This window comes from Manis pentadactyla, chromosome 12 (assembly GCF_030020395.1).
Source record: "Manis pentadactyla isolate mManPen7 chromosome 12, mManPen7.hap1, whole genome shotgun sequence".
In the NCBI taxonomy this organism is placed as follows: Eukaryota; Metazoa; Chordata; class Mammalia; order Pholidota; family Manidae; genus Manis; species Manis pentadactyla.
Genome location: NC_080030.1, coordinates 33,215,455 through 33,228,445, shown reverse-complemented (window position 1 = coordinate 33,228,445; position 12,991 = coordinate 33,215,455). Strand labels below are relative to the sequence as shown.

The 12,991-nt window shown below is 41.1% G+C and overlaps 1 protein-coding gene across 8 annotated transcripts in view; it reads left to right on the top strand.

Moving 5' to 3' along the window:
* The first annotated feature begins 1,241 nt into the window (after window positions 1-1,241).
* Window positions 1,242-12,991, top strand: part of QKI (QKI, KH domain containing RNA binding) — a 171,195-nt gene continuing 159,445 nt past the window's right edge. For 5 of the 8 annotated variants that reach the window (XR_005025052.2, XM_036886714.2, XM_036886712.2 and 2 more), the window contains exon 1: window positions 1,343-1,630. Coding sequence is in view for 7 of the 8 variants with exons in the window: in XM_036886714.2 (XP_036742609.1) it covers window positions 1,489-1,630 (142 nt within the window). In the remaining variant the exon portion in view is untranslated. Of the gene's footprint in view, window positions 1,631-12,991 lie in introns of all 8 variants that reach the window. The other 3 variants (XM_036886715.2, XM_036886717.2, XM_036886716.2) reach the window with 1 other exon arrangement.

The window sequence follows — 12,991 nt, the reverse complement described above, 5'->3', positions numbered from 1 at the left end:
CCGCTCTTCAGGTTCCTGCCCGTCGCGCGGCTCTAGAGCTGGAGACCGCGAGCACAGCGGTGGTCGACGGGCGGCCCCACCAAATACACAGAGGCGGTCGGAGACAGGGCGAACACGGTTTGCAACGAATGAGCGGGAGGCGGAAGGAACGAAGACTCCGTTCCTCCCGCTTCTGCCTCCACTGCGCGGGAGGAGCCACCCCCTCTCCGCCGCCGCGTCCCCACCCAGAACTCGGGCTGCCTCACGCAAGCGCACGGAAGGCCACACCCCTCCCACCCCCCTCCGCTCGCAGGGCCCGGGCAGGGGCGGAGCGACCTCCGGGAGGGGCGTGGCTACCGCCCTCGACGCGCGCACGCGCTCTCGGACCTTACGGCTACGTGTCGCGCCACGTGATGCCCACCCCAAAAGTACCCCCGTGAAGCAACAGGACGTTAAATAAAATTTTTTTGGGGGCTGGGGGCGGGGACGGACGAGAGGCTTTTAATAACCTATAGTAGCCGGGGAAGAGGATGGTGCCGTGCGGCGGCACACGCAGCCCCGGAGAGCCGTGGCGCGTCCCGCTGGCAAACCTCCTCACCTAACACCAGCCGGCCCGGCGGCGGAGCTGCCGCTCCCGCCCCAGTCGAAAGCACCGGCGCCCTCGCCGCCCCGTCCCCGGTGCCCGCCCCCGCCCGCCGGCACCGTACCGGGACCTCCCTCCCCTCTCGCTCGCCCGGGGTGGCGACCCCGGCCCGGTGTCCAGGCCGGGCTCGCCGAGCGCAGCCTCCGTCACGTCGCCCGTCCCAGCCCCTCAGGCCACCCGCCCCGCCGGAAGGAGAAGGCGCGGCTGCGGCGCCCGGCGGTAGGAGGCCCCGCTAACTCCCGCCCCGCCCCGCCCCGCGCCGCCGCCCCTCCCCCCGCGCCGCCGCCGCCGCCGCCGCCGCCGGCAGCGCCGCCTGAACTGAGGCGAACTCCGCCGCCAAGTGAGTGAGGAGGAGGAGGAGGAGGAGGCGGCGCGGAGGAGGAGGAAGAGGAGGAGCGGAGTCAGCGCGCGGCGGCAGCGGCAGAGGCGGCCGCAGCGCGGACCAGCCCAGAGAGACCCCGAGCCCGCGGCAGAGGCGGCGGCGGCGGCTGAGCGGGCGCGACCGGCCGAGCCAGCGGCGGCGGCGGCCCGGCCCCTTCTCGTCCGGCGCCGAGCGGCCCGCGCCCGCACTGGGCCCGCGGAGACCCGCCTCCCGCCCGCCGGCCTCGTGAGGGACGCGCCGAGCCAGCGGCCGAGGAGCGGCGGCGGCAGCGGCGGGCCGGGCGCGCGTCGGGCCGCGGGCGGAAAGTGCCTGCGGGGGCGGGGAGAGCGAGGCGAGCGCGCGGTCCGGCCGCCCGGCGCGGGAGCGGAGCGGAGCGGGCCGCCGAGTCCCGAGCGGCCGGCGGCCGGGGCTCCCCGCCCCTCCCTGCTCTCCGGCGGCGGCGGCGGCGGCGGCGGCGGGCGGAGTGAGCGGCGGAGCCTGGAATATGGTCGGGGAAATGGAAACGAAGGAGAAGCCGAAGCCCACCCCGGATTACCTGATGCAGCTGATGAACGACAAGAAGCTCATGAGCAGCCTGCCCAACTTCTGCGGGATCTTCAACCACCTCGAGCGGCTGCTGGACGAAGGTGAGTCGCCGCGCCGGTCCCCCGCGGCCCCTCTCCCCGGGACCCGACGCCCGCCCGCGCGTGGGGTTGGGGGTGGGCGGCGGGAAGGTCGCGGCCGGCGGGGACCGTGCGCCTGGGCTCGGAGAGGCCCGGGCGGGGCGCTTGGAGTCGGCGCCGGGGCCGGGCTCGTGGGGCGCGGCGGTGGCGGGCGGTCCTCGCGCGCCCGGCTTCTCGGTTAGTCCGCGGGCCTCCCGGAGAGGAGGCCGGCCTCGGCCCCCCCCCGCCCCGCGCCCCCGGCGCCTGAAGGACACCGGCCCCGCGACGGTCCCGGAGGGGCTCCTGGCGTCGCGGCGGGTCCCGGAGCGGAGAACCCTGGGCCCGCGGCTTCCCTGGAGTTGGTGTGGCCCGGGAATACTGCAGGGTGGTGGCGCGGGGCTTGTTAATTTAAAGGAACTCCATCGGAGACCGAAAGTCATGCGGGTTTAAGCCGAAGGCGAGGACAAAATGTCAGCGAAAAGTACTTTTTCCCCTTTTGTTTGGGGAAGCGAGAGCCGTTCGGGAGTTTGACTTCGCCCGGGGGGGTCGGGGCGGCGGGGCCAAATCCCGCGAGGACGGACCTGACCGCGGCCCGAGCCGGAGGGACCTTCGGCGGACGGAGGGCTCTCTCCCGAGGGCGCCGCCGACCCAGTTTGTAGGACGTGAAATCAGGACTTTGGAAAGGTTGAAAATAACGCGTAAAAGTTTGCAAGGAAGATTTGTTGGTGAGCTATGGGGCGTGAAGAATGACAAGATTAATTTTGGCCAACTCTGAAATTTCTTCAACAAGTTCTCGCGGCGGTGACCTGGAGTCTGGATTTCTAATGGCCGTGCGTTTCTGTGGACACCCGGAGGGAGGAAAACGACCAGCACGACATTCTGTCTCGAAAACCGAGCAGCAAGAAGTTTCTTTTTTTCTGTTCAAAGATATTACCAGAGGGCTGCTAAGACTGAGAACTGTTTTATAGAGATGGACGTGGATTTTAGAGTTTTCACAAGAATTTCGAGATTTTTACACTAGAACTAGAAAAGCAATCTGAAGTCACTAAAGAACAAAAGGCCAGAAACGTTTCCGTGATGAAAGATGGTTAAAGAAGATTCCTAGGACCTTTTGTTGTCATGAAAGTCAGAGACAACTTTAAAAGTACAAAACAGTATTACAACGTCCTCGTTTTAGCTTACATACGTGTTTAACATACAGCAGTAACCCATATTGAAGTGCGTTTTCCCACTGTTGAAACAGCAAATCTGTTGATTTCAAATTGCTCCAGAGAAAACTTGAGCTGTCCCTTTAAGGGCTTCTGCTTTTCCTATTTGTGTTGGCATTTGAAAGATTGTGGAGGCAGAAAACTTTCTGGAATGTCAAAAAAAAAAAAAAATGCTCTAACTCTTAAATGGAGTATTTCCACTTGTGAGCACTAAGGGGCGCCAGTAATTTTTTATTTAACGAGAAATGTTTGGAGCAAGATGTGTAACATACTCAATAACCTGACCTATATTAAATTTAGTTGAGACTTAAATTATAGCAGATCATTTCACTTGTCACTTTGTGTCCTTATATATATTTTCAAACATTGAAAACACTTTCTTCAAGTTTAGTGGAACAATTTTATCACATCTTAAAAATAAGCTATTTTCTCATTGGCATATTTTGGTGAGGTTAAAGTTTTAGTAGTATTAGTAAAAATATCTGTTAATGTTATTTTTCTTAAGTACAGTTCTTTAGAGGGAATCCTTTGTAGGCATTAAAATGAAAATAGGGCTTGATAATGTTTAGAGTTAATTAAAGTTACGTGTGTTCTTTGAATTAAAATGTTTAGTTGAATCAAACGGTATAGAACATAATAAAAAACAGTTTGGAAATATTTTCATCTGTGTGTTATTTAAAAAAGTAAATAATTTGATTTTCTCCAAGTAGTTAAAAGGCTTCTCACTTAGGGTTTTATGTTCTAAAAATCTCTAAATGATAATTTGAGGGTTGGTTCTCTGTTAAAAGGTTTCTAACCTTTGGCTTCAATAATTTTTAATCTTCAAAATCTGAAATTCCAATTATGTCATTATCTCTAACAAAGGTTGGTTTGTTCATTTCTCTGGCTGGAAATAGTAAACATTTGCGTTTTAAATGTTGAAGGCCACTAGCTGATAATACATTCTAAATAATTGTTTTTTTTCCCCCTTATAATATGATTTACTTCATCTCTTAAGTCTGTCTTGACTTTTCAGCCTCTTCAACTCCCAGGGGTAAAGATTGCTTCTGTATAGTAGCTAGGATGTTTAAAATGGACAGCATTTGATTGATTTTTTTCTTTACTAGACCAGTACAAACATGCAGGAAAAGGGACTATTCCTTAGTGTGGAATAAAGCTGCTTCCTGTAATTGTTAGCTTTATTATATACTTACTTTGATTTAAGAAAAATATTAGTTTCTGAAGTGCATCATGTTATTTAGTGCCTGATGATTTAATTCCAAAATATGGCAAGTTGCCTTTATCCCTTTGTGGCTTATCATTGTCTGAAAAAAATTAATCATGACTTCTGTTTGTGGTTAGGAATTACATTTTCCTTTGTCTATAGGATTGCTGAAAAATTTAAATTTAGAAACTGAGGTTTACTTTAGTGATTAGTTTAATCTAAAGTTAAGACACAGTACTTAGTTACAGTAGATGGGTATTTTTATAATTAGAAATTTTGAGTTAATATTTAGCAATTACATTTCAAAAGACTTTTCAAATGCAATCTTTTCTTTTGACAATTTTTATTTGGCTAGTTACAAATTTGGGATTTATGTGTGTTAGAATTTTTTTAACTGGTTAAAACTTGAATGCTCTAGTCTGAGCTTTAATTCCGTGCCAAGTTAGCCTTTAGCCTGTATTTTGACAACGGGCAATCTTTTTTTTTTTTTTTGGTGGAGCAGGGGGTTGTCATACTTTCCTCCTAAGTATCTTCACCGTGGTTGCTTTTTAAAGTTGTGAATGCATTTTAGGTTGGACCAGTCACATTATGGACATCAGTTATTTCAGTGCCTTGAGAATCTTTCATTGAAGATAAGAGATGATTACAGATAAAACTGAGGTCTTAAATTGCACTGTCTTGAGAGTAGTTTTCAACTGAAACCTGGGACTATTCTTGGGAAAGAGTAGTTACCATAAGAAGTTAAAAAAAAAAATCAGACCTTTGTCATGAAAATGAAACTTAAGTAACAAAGTACTTGAATGCATATTATGTTTTTATAAAGTATTGCGTTTAGAATTGAGAAGGCAAAAAATAAAATCAGTTTGACTTAAAAATCCCAGTTAGGGGAAAATGGAGAATTCAGGAATTTTACAAATCAGGTTTTGAGTTTCCATTTTTTTAGTTAGAGAGGAAGTTAAAAATACTAAATTTAACAAAGTATAGAAAAATTAACGTAGTATGATTTACAAGGAAGGCTAGCCTAAATCTTTTTATTGTGAATATTTGAAAGATTAATGTGTGGCTCAAAGTGAGCAAGCATGTTAGATTAGATTCTGCATTACTGATTTGAAAACCAATTTTTCATTTTCTCTTGCTTTTTTTTGGTGGGGGGGATAATAAATTTCTTCTTTCGACCTCAAGTTTTCTCTTCCTGCTCCCTCTCTCTTAAAAATGTGGGGAAAAACATTTAAAATGAAAACTTGCTTAACTAGTTAACATTTTTCTATGTTGTGGTTTATTTCCATTTATTATGCATTCGTTATTGAATGTTTCATACTCCCTATACCACTTTCTTTTTAATCTTGACTACAGAAGTTTTGGTTTAAAAAATACATGGCTGTTTGTTGGTATAGAGAGGAGTCTTGCTATATAAGTTTATTACGGTTTAGGGTTTTTTCCTGAAGAAGCGTTTTTGTTAGTAATTAATTTATGTGACAAAGAGATGGTACTTAAATTGAAATATTAATCAGTTTTCTAGGATCAAAGAATTTGCCTGTTTGCAAGCCTTTTGAATTGATAGTAATAAGAAGGATGCCAGTGTTTGTATTCACTTATCCTTTCAATTACCTGTTTTCCCCTCACCCAGGAGGTGTCACCAGCAACACAAGGTACTAATAGAGGTGATTTGTATCCTAGGTTATTCATTCCGCATTCATTCTGCACTTTTGAAGCTTAATTTACCTCTAGGCAGAATATGTATTCAAGATGCACATATATACTATGAGGCAGAAGGTGACTCTTTTTTCTTAACTTTACCTAATTCACATGTTTTGTAGTAAAAGCTGTACTCCTGAGAATATAGTAAAATTGATAGAAATAGATTTCTCTGCTAATCCCAATTGGTAATGTGTTTGGTATGAGCATCTTTTTTTGAATGGCTATGAGAATATCAAGTGAAAATGTTAATTTGACTTTTTAATGCTTTGTACGCATTACCTTTCTATTATCTCTTCAGGTAGTCACTGTCCTGAAGCTGATATTTTAAGTGCATCAATTTTCCATAAGAACAAATGGTGTTTGGTTTACTTTTTAAGGGAGGGAGATTCTGGCAACAAGACGTGAAGTTTAATCTTTCTCCTCCCACCCTTCCCTGTTTTGACCTTGCCTTTCCCAAGGCTTGAATCAGATGCTCCTTTTTGAGGTCGATATACTTTAGATATGAAAGGGTTTTGTTTTGTTTTGCCTGGTTTGACATTTTATTATGGCATTAAGAGAATAAGAGCAGTGTGATCCTAGAGACAGTTTATAATCTGACTGGAAGTACATTTTATTTTACTTGAGAAATTCAGTGTAGCTAATACAGTGTTTCACTTGTGATAGTGCAGTGCTAAGTATGACTCTCCTTTCTTTGTTGGAGATGGAAAATGCTATGCTATTGTTGGGTGTTATTTGTTGATAACTTAAAAGAGAAAGCCCGCTGAGTGACTTTTGTTACTCTATGTCAGCTGTTGTGAAAATGTCCAAGGATCTATTTTAGGGCCAAGTGATTGAAGAGTGCGGGAGTCCATGTCAGGAAGTCAAAATTGTCTACCAACTTTTTATTTACATGATTGGCAGGACTTGATTTTCTCTGCCCCCTCATTTGTTTGACATAAGACAATTCAGTGTGAGTTTTAAGTGCAATGATGTATTTTTCCATTAATGAGAACTTTCAGGGAATGCTTTATATCCCTTTTATAAATTGGCATTTCCGTTTTGGGGACCAAAATTGATAGATTGTTTGATGTCCACTTAAGTTTTTACAGTTCTATTTTCATTTAACATAAAGCAAACATAGCATTAAACTTTTTATAGTGAGTACAGTTTGTTTTGTTAGTGTGACTCTGTTACGAAATATGATTGTAAACATTGTCCCAGTCCATCTTGGGTACTACTCTATATAGTTCTTATCATCCTTAACGCTGTATAGCTCTTTTTTGTGTTTGCCCTTTTAGAATTGGTTCCTTGAAGGTACCTATCTATCTCATAGCCTGCCATATGCACAGTCTCAGAGATTTGTTGAATTAATAAATAGGTTGACATTTTTCTTTCTTTTTTTTGATTTGTAGTTCTCTAAAATATGGGAATAATCAAATTATACAGTGATTGGTGATAGTTTTGGACAGTTAGGAAAAAGGGTACCTTTTTCTAATTAAAAAAAAAAAAAGTCTTGTAATATTTATTTTCTGTCCCCCAAGGAGCTTAATCTTAATTTTACTTAACTACTATGGGTGTGAATGAGAATTAGAAAGACAAAATTGCCTTACTTATGCAGTAGTTTTCTTGTCACTCCTTATGCAAAATATATTAATCCATAAGTAGAGAAAAGCTATCAGTGTTCATTTCAGCTCTTGAAAGTTTTGACATCTATGGAATTATGCAGATAAACATTTTTCCTAGTCAATTACCTGTAAAACTCAACATTAAATGATATGTAGATCTTATACTTTGTATCTTGCAAAGCACAATATGTAGGAAATATTCCTTGTCTCTAAGTGCTGCTTTGATGTGTTCAGGCTAAATAAGGACTATTTGAATGATTTTAGTTTAGAAGAAAGCTGAGTATAAACATGTGGCAGTTACAGTAATTTAACACAAATGGCAATTTTTAAAATACAGGTGTTTCTTTATACTGATTTGAAACAGTGCCATTACTTAAGAGGCTGATAAATTGAAATTTTCAGTTAAGTGAACTTTAACTTTCTTTAAAGGAGTCTACTCTGCTTTAGCCTTAACGTTTGAAAATAAATTTGTCATGAGTTTTTAACAAGTATATGGCTTGTAGAAGGTAAGTGATTTATCTATAATTCTTATAGTTAACAGCAAATGACTACATTAATGTGCTAACCATTTCCTCAGGTTTCTGAAGCAGGAACTAGTTTGAAAATACCAACAATCCTATCAAGTCTAACAAAAAAACAGAATTTTGTTTACTATCATAGTGTTGCTTCATATGTTGATTCTAACATATATATTTATTAAACTAAAATTTGGGGCTGGTGAATCAATGTACTGTAACATTTCTATCACATTATTTATGATAAAGCAGCATTTGTCTCTGTGGCTGCTTTGCAGGAGTACTGAAGAAACAAAAAAGGAAGACAGCACTTAAGGACAAGGAATCGTGTCTATTGTGCTTTGCACAGAGTACAATTTCTACATTATCAGTTAATTGTTCAGTTTTATAGGTTACTGACTAGGGAAAAGGCTACCTATATAATTCCATAAATGCCAAAACTTTCAAGAGCTGAGACTGATAGTTTTTCTCTGTGGGTATGTGTAGATGTAAGATGGTCTTGAAATTCTTGGGTGAGTGAGTGCTGGGGATGGTGAAGTTCTAGAGTAAGGAAGGTTCTGGAAGAGTGACAGTTGTTTGGCCCCAGGGTTGAAATGGTTTTATGTAAATAGCAGAAAGGGAGCAAGTCTTGAGTAAACATCTTGCTTTTGGCTTCAGTGCAGGACAATTTGTTGTAAAGGTTGGGCGTGATCACCTGCTTGGTTAGTTGCAAATTACTGGGGGAACCCTTGGCTCTTTTGAGTTAACTTAATAGTTAAAATAGGACAGATTAAACAACAGAAAGTATCTATATTCCATTTAAGAGAACAAGGAAAGTGCTGATGAAAGAGCAAACTTACATATAATTTTTATTTGAAAACCTTTTTTTATTAACTGTAATGTCATAACATTTTATGGGGTTTCAAATCATACAAAGAGTATTTGAGGAGAGATGTATATAGGAAAATACTAGAAATGCAAAATGTTTCTTCTTAGTTGTGGTTGGGTGTAAGGAATATTAAAGTCATACCAGGAGGTCATGGAATTTCAGAGCTGAAAGGGACTGCAAAGTTGAGGGATGATGATACTGTCATTTTATAGATGCAGATATGAGGTCTGGAGAGGCTGTGACTTGTCCAAATTACAAGGCAAGGTAGCATCAAGCTAGAGCGAGACCCTCAGTTCTGCTTTCTTATCTCTTTGTGAGTGTGCCACCCTGTAAGTGGAGCTGGAGAAGAAAAACAGAATAGTTCCATATGCTGAGAAACTGTTGCTGTTGCCTCAGAATGTGTACTTGAAGAAGGAAAAACAAATGGGGGTTTTGCTGATTGTATGATATGTTGGACATGAGCAAATGCTGGTCAAATTCTTGGAGCTAAAAATTTTTTTTTTTTTAATGGTAAACCGTAATAGGCTGAGAGGGGGGAAATTCAGGTGTTTTTTTAGAGAATTTCAGTTTATTTACTTAAAGTGCTTAGTAACTCAAGGACAGAGCCTGTGCTATTTAAATAATATACCACAAATAACTCTAATGTGTATTTAATGTTGTTGTTGCTGTTAATATTACTATGATTACTATTTTTAGTAACTACTCAAGAGGAAACTTAAGATTTTTGGAAGGTTTAATACAGAAGTTTAATATTGCTAGGTGATTCAAGTCAGAAATGTACCCTTGCATCAGTTTTAGGTTGGCATAGGGTGGTTAATAGCATAGGTAGGCAACTCTGAAGAGTGGCAGCCAGGAGGTGGATGATGATAGATTGAGTGAAAATGGGAGATGTTTTAGGGAGTCAGCACATCCCATTCCTGATGACCACATCTGTATCATCAGCTGCTTTCAAGTATATTGAAAAGGAGTGTGAGCCACAGTTGCTTGCTTGCTGTTTTACAGTAATTGTATTACTCTGATAGAATTGTTATTACATGGTGGGTAAATGCATTTTTTAAGATGAAATAAAAATTTCAGACCAAAGCAAAGTATACATTACTCTGACATTAACTACCTAATCTACTGTTGTCACTGCTAATACCATTGCGGCAGTGATGCTCCCATTGTTACGACAGGTATTTAAGTGTGGACACTGTATGTGTTTGTATGTATGTGTACATGCATGAGCCAGTGTGAAGATGAAAATGAATTTGTGTTTCTGTCTCATACTAATGAGACCATGCAAAGTGGTAAGAGTGCTTTGTGACCAGTAGATCTGGTTCTAATCATGACTTTGCAGATGAAATGGTTTGGTTGAACTTGGATAAGATATCTAACCTTTCTGAACCTCAGATTCTTCATCTGTAAATGGAATTATCAACTTACCTGCCAACCTCAAATCAGAATACTCAAAGGGGTGGACAGTCTTATATGAAAAAGAATTTCTCAGACTTTTAAGTAGCATCATTTAATTTCTATCAGCATTTTAGGTTGTTTTTGATAGGATGGACAGTCAGATAAGCTAAGCAGCTTGTAGATGATGAGAGAATAAATAAGGGAGGAAGGTGAATATCTATGTGGGTATCAGCTAGTTTTTCTGGCAGCAGAATCAGTCACTAGCATTCTGACAGTAGAGAAGTAGTCACTTCGAGTTGAAGTGTCCAGTAAGGATTTTGGGAAAGTGGAACCTGAGTTGGTATTAATAGTTGGTAGGATTTAATGAGGTGAATGGTAGGGTGGAGGGTGTCCTAGCAGAAGGGCAAATGCAGTAGTGACAAAACAATGGTGATGGAAGATTGAAAGAATTTCAGAAAGTGTGTTTAGACTAAGTTAATTGGAATGGCAAATGCACATAGAGAAGTAGTGAGAACTAAGAAGTGTGGAGCCAGAAGACTAGGTTAGGGACATATTGTGATGGGCCTTCAATGGGAGGGTGAATAGTTTACATTTTATTCTGAGTTTTGTAAGGCAAAGACTTAGATTATTTGGGGGTGTCAGAATGAACTCTTTGGTGATTAACTTGGAGTGTATAGAATAGGTGAGTTTTAAGGAAGTAGAAATTGGACACTGGAGTTGATATAAATAGGGATTTTTTTTCTTAAAGTTAAGTTTTTCTCAAAATATTGAATAAAATATTTTGAACTTCCTGTATTTTTTATCTAAACTCTTTAGAGTTTTTTGAAGACTGTTTTAATTAAAAATAAACATACAAATTACTGCTCCCTAACCACAAGTTATTGTATTCATCCTGAAGTATTGAGAACACGGGGAGCTTATGTGATTAGCTGTAAGTCAGTTTTTGTGACTTAGAATTGAGCTTTCATTTGTGTGTGAATCAAAGAGAATTGAAGAAACTCTTGAATTGGGGGAATCTTAGGAATTCTTGAATTAGTTTGAATTGGAAGAAATTTTGTCCCATGCTGATTTTATCTAGTATTAAATCTTTATGTGCTACCAAGTACAATGAAGACTTTCTGGGAACTCTGTTGCTCTTACTCATTTTACTTTCTTTTATTGTATTTATTTTTATGTTGATTATTTTAAGTAAATTAGAGATATCTTTGCATTCCAGCATTATATCTCTTTAAGAATGACATCTTCCTGCGTAGTTACATTACATTGAACAAAATGGATTAATCCTACACTTATTGTAGGTAATTACCAGTTCATACTCAGATTTCTGTAGTTGTCCCCAAAATATTCTTTACAACTGGCTTATCCAAACCAAAATTTGACTCAGGACCACTCACTGAATCTGGTTCTGAATCTTAAGTTTTTAAAATTTATAACCATCTCTTTTTAGGACACTGATGAAACTTCCTTGTCATTGGGCTTGTTCCTTTATGTCCTGTGTATCTAGTATTTTGGAAGTTAGGTTTAAAAGATTGAATAGGTTCAAGTATAACATCATAGGAGATGCTATGTTCTTGATGTTATATCACACAAGGGGTACAGTGTCTGGTTCCACCATTAGTGAATGTAAGATTAGTATCGGGGTGAGGGTGGCTATAGACTGATCCTTCCACTGTGAAGTTTTAGGTATTGTTTAAACGATAAAGCTTTCACCAGCAGGGAATATATTGCTTTCCTGAAATAAGTTACTAATGGAAAAGCAAGAAAATACTTTTTCTTACTAATTATTGGATGGTGTTCAAAGTGTAAAGTGTTGGTGTGCTAGATGCATCAAGTCACCACTAATGTATTTGTTTTATTTCTTAGTAGTTGCAAGGAAAGTTTTTGTCTTTAAGAACTTTTAATAGTGAGTAAGTTATGTTCCAGCAGGTGGAGATACTATTACACAAAAGACAGTGTTTAGTGACTAAAATGTGTTGAGAAATAACCCTTTTGCCAGAAGAGGAAATTTCTCTCCTTTAAATGGTAAGAGAAGAGTTCAGGAATATGACGGAAAGCAGTTACTGAATTTAATATTTGGGATGGCATGTAAATCATTTGTGATTTTTTTTTAAAGAATTTGTTTTTTTAAGAGATGGTAACATTAGTATGTTGACTATATAAAATGTGACTGGTTTAGGACATTGGATTGGTAACAGCAATTTTCTGAAATAGTTTCTGCCTTTACAGTAAGTTTAATCGAAGGTTTTTGTTTGGGCAGGGGGTTGGGGGAAGAGGTGATGGATAGGGTGGGGGGCGGTCGGGGAAGGGCAGTGGGGCAGTGAGAGACTAAGTCAAAACTGTTTAAAGGTATTCTGTTTGTATCTGCAATTCTGAAGTCTTTAAGCAGGCGATTGATTTCTCTTTATTAATGTAGGTGAGAAAAAAATGTCTGCCTTAGTTTACTATTCTATGAAGAGAAAGTCCTTTTGGGATTATAGTTTTATTGTAGTAATAAAAAATTATCAGCAGTAAAAAGGTAATCTTATCTCACTTTATTTGTATAGTTTATAGCATTCCTTATCACTTTTTCAAGTCAGGCAAATGTCATATATATTGCTTTAAAATATGCCTTGGAGTTAAAGAAATACTGCTTATTTACATTCCTTCTTAGATATGATTTGGAAGTATGTTTGTTAATAATTAATGCATTTAAGTTATATTATTCTGGTTGTTATATTTAGGTTATGATATTGCCAAGACAAGTGTAAAATACCTTTTTCCTTTAATCACTTGAAATTGAATTCAGATGAAGGAATAAGCATGTCATTGTCGTTTATAATGTAGAGGACTAGGGAAGTTGATATGAGCTGTTCTA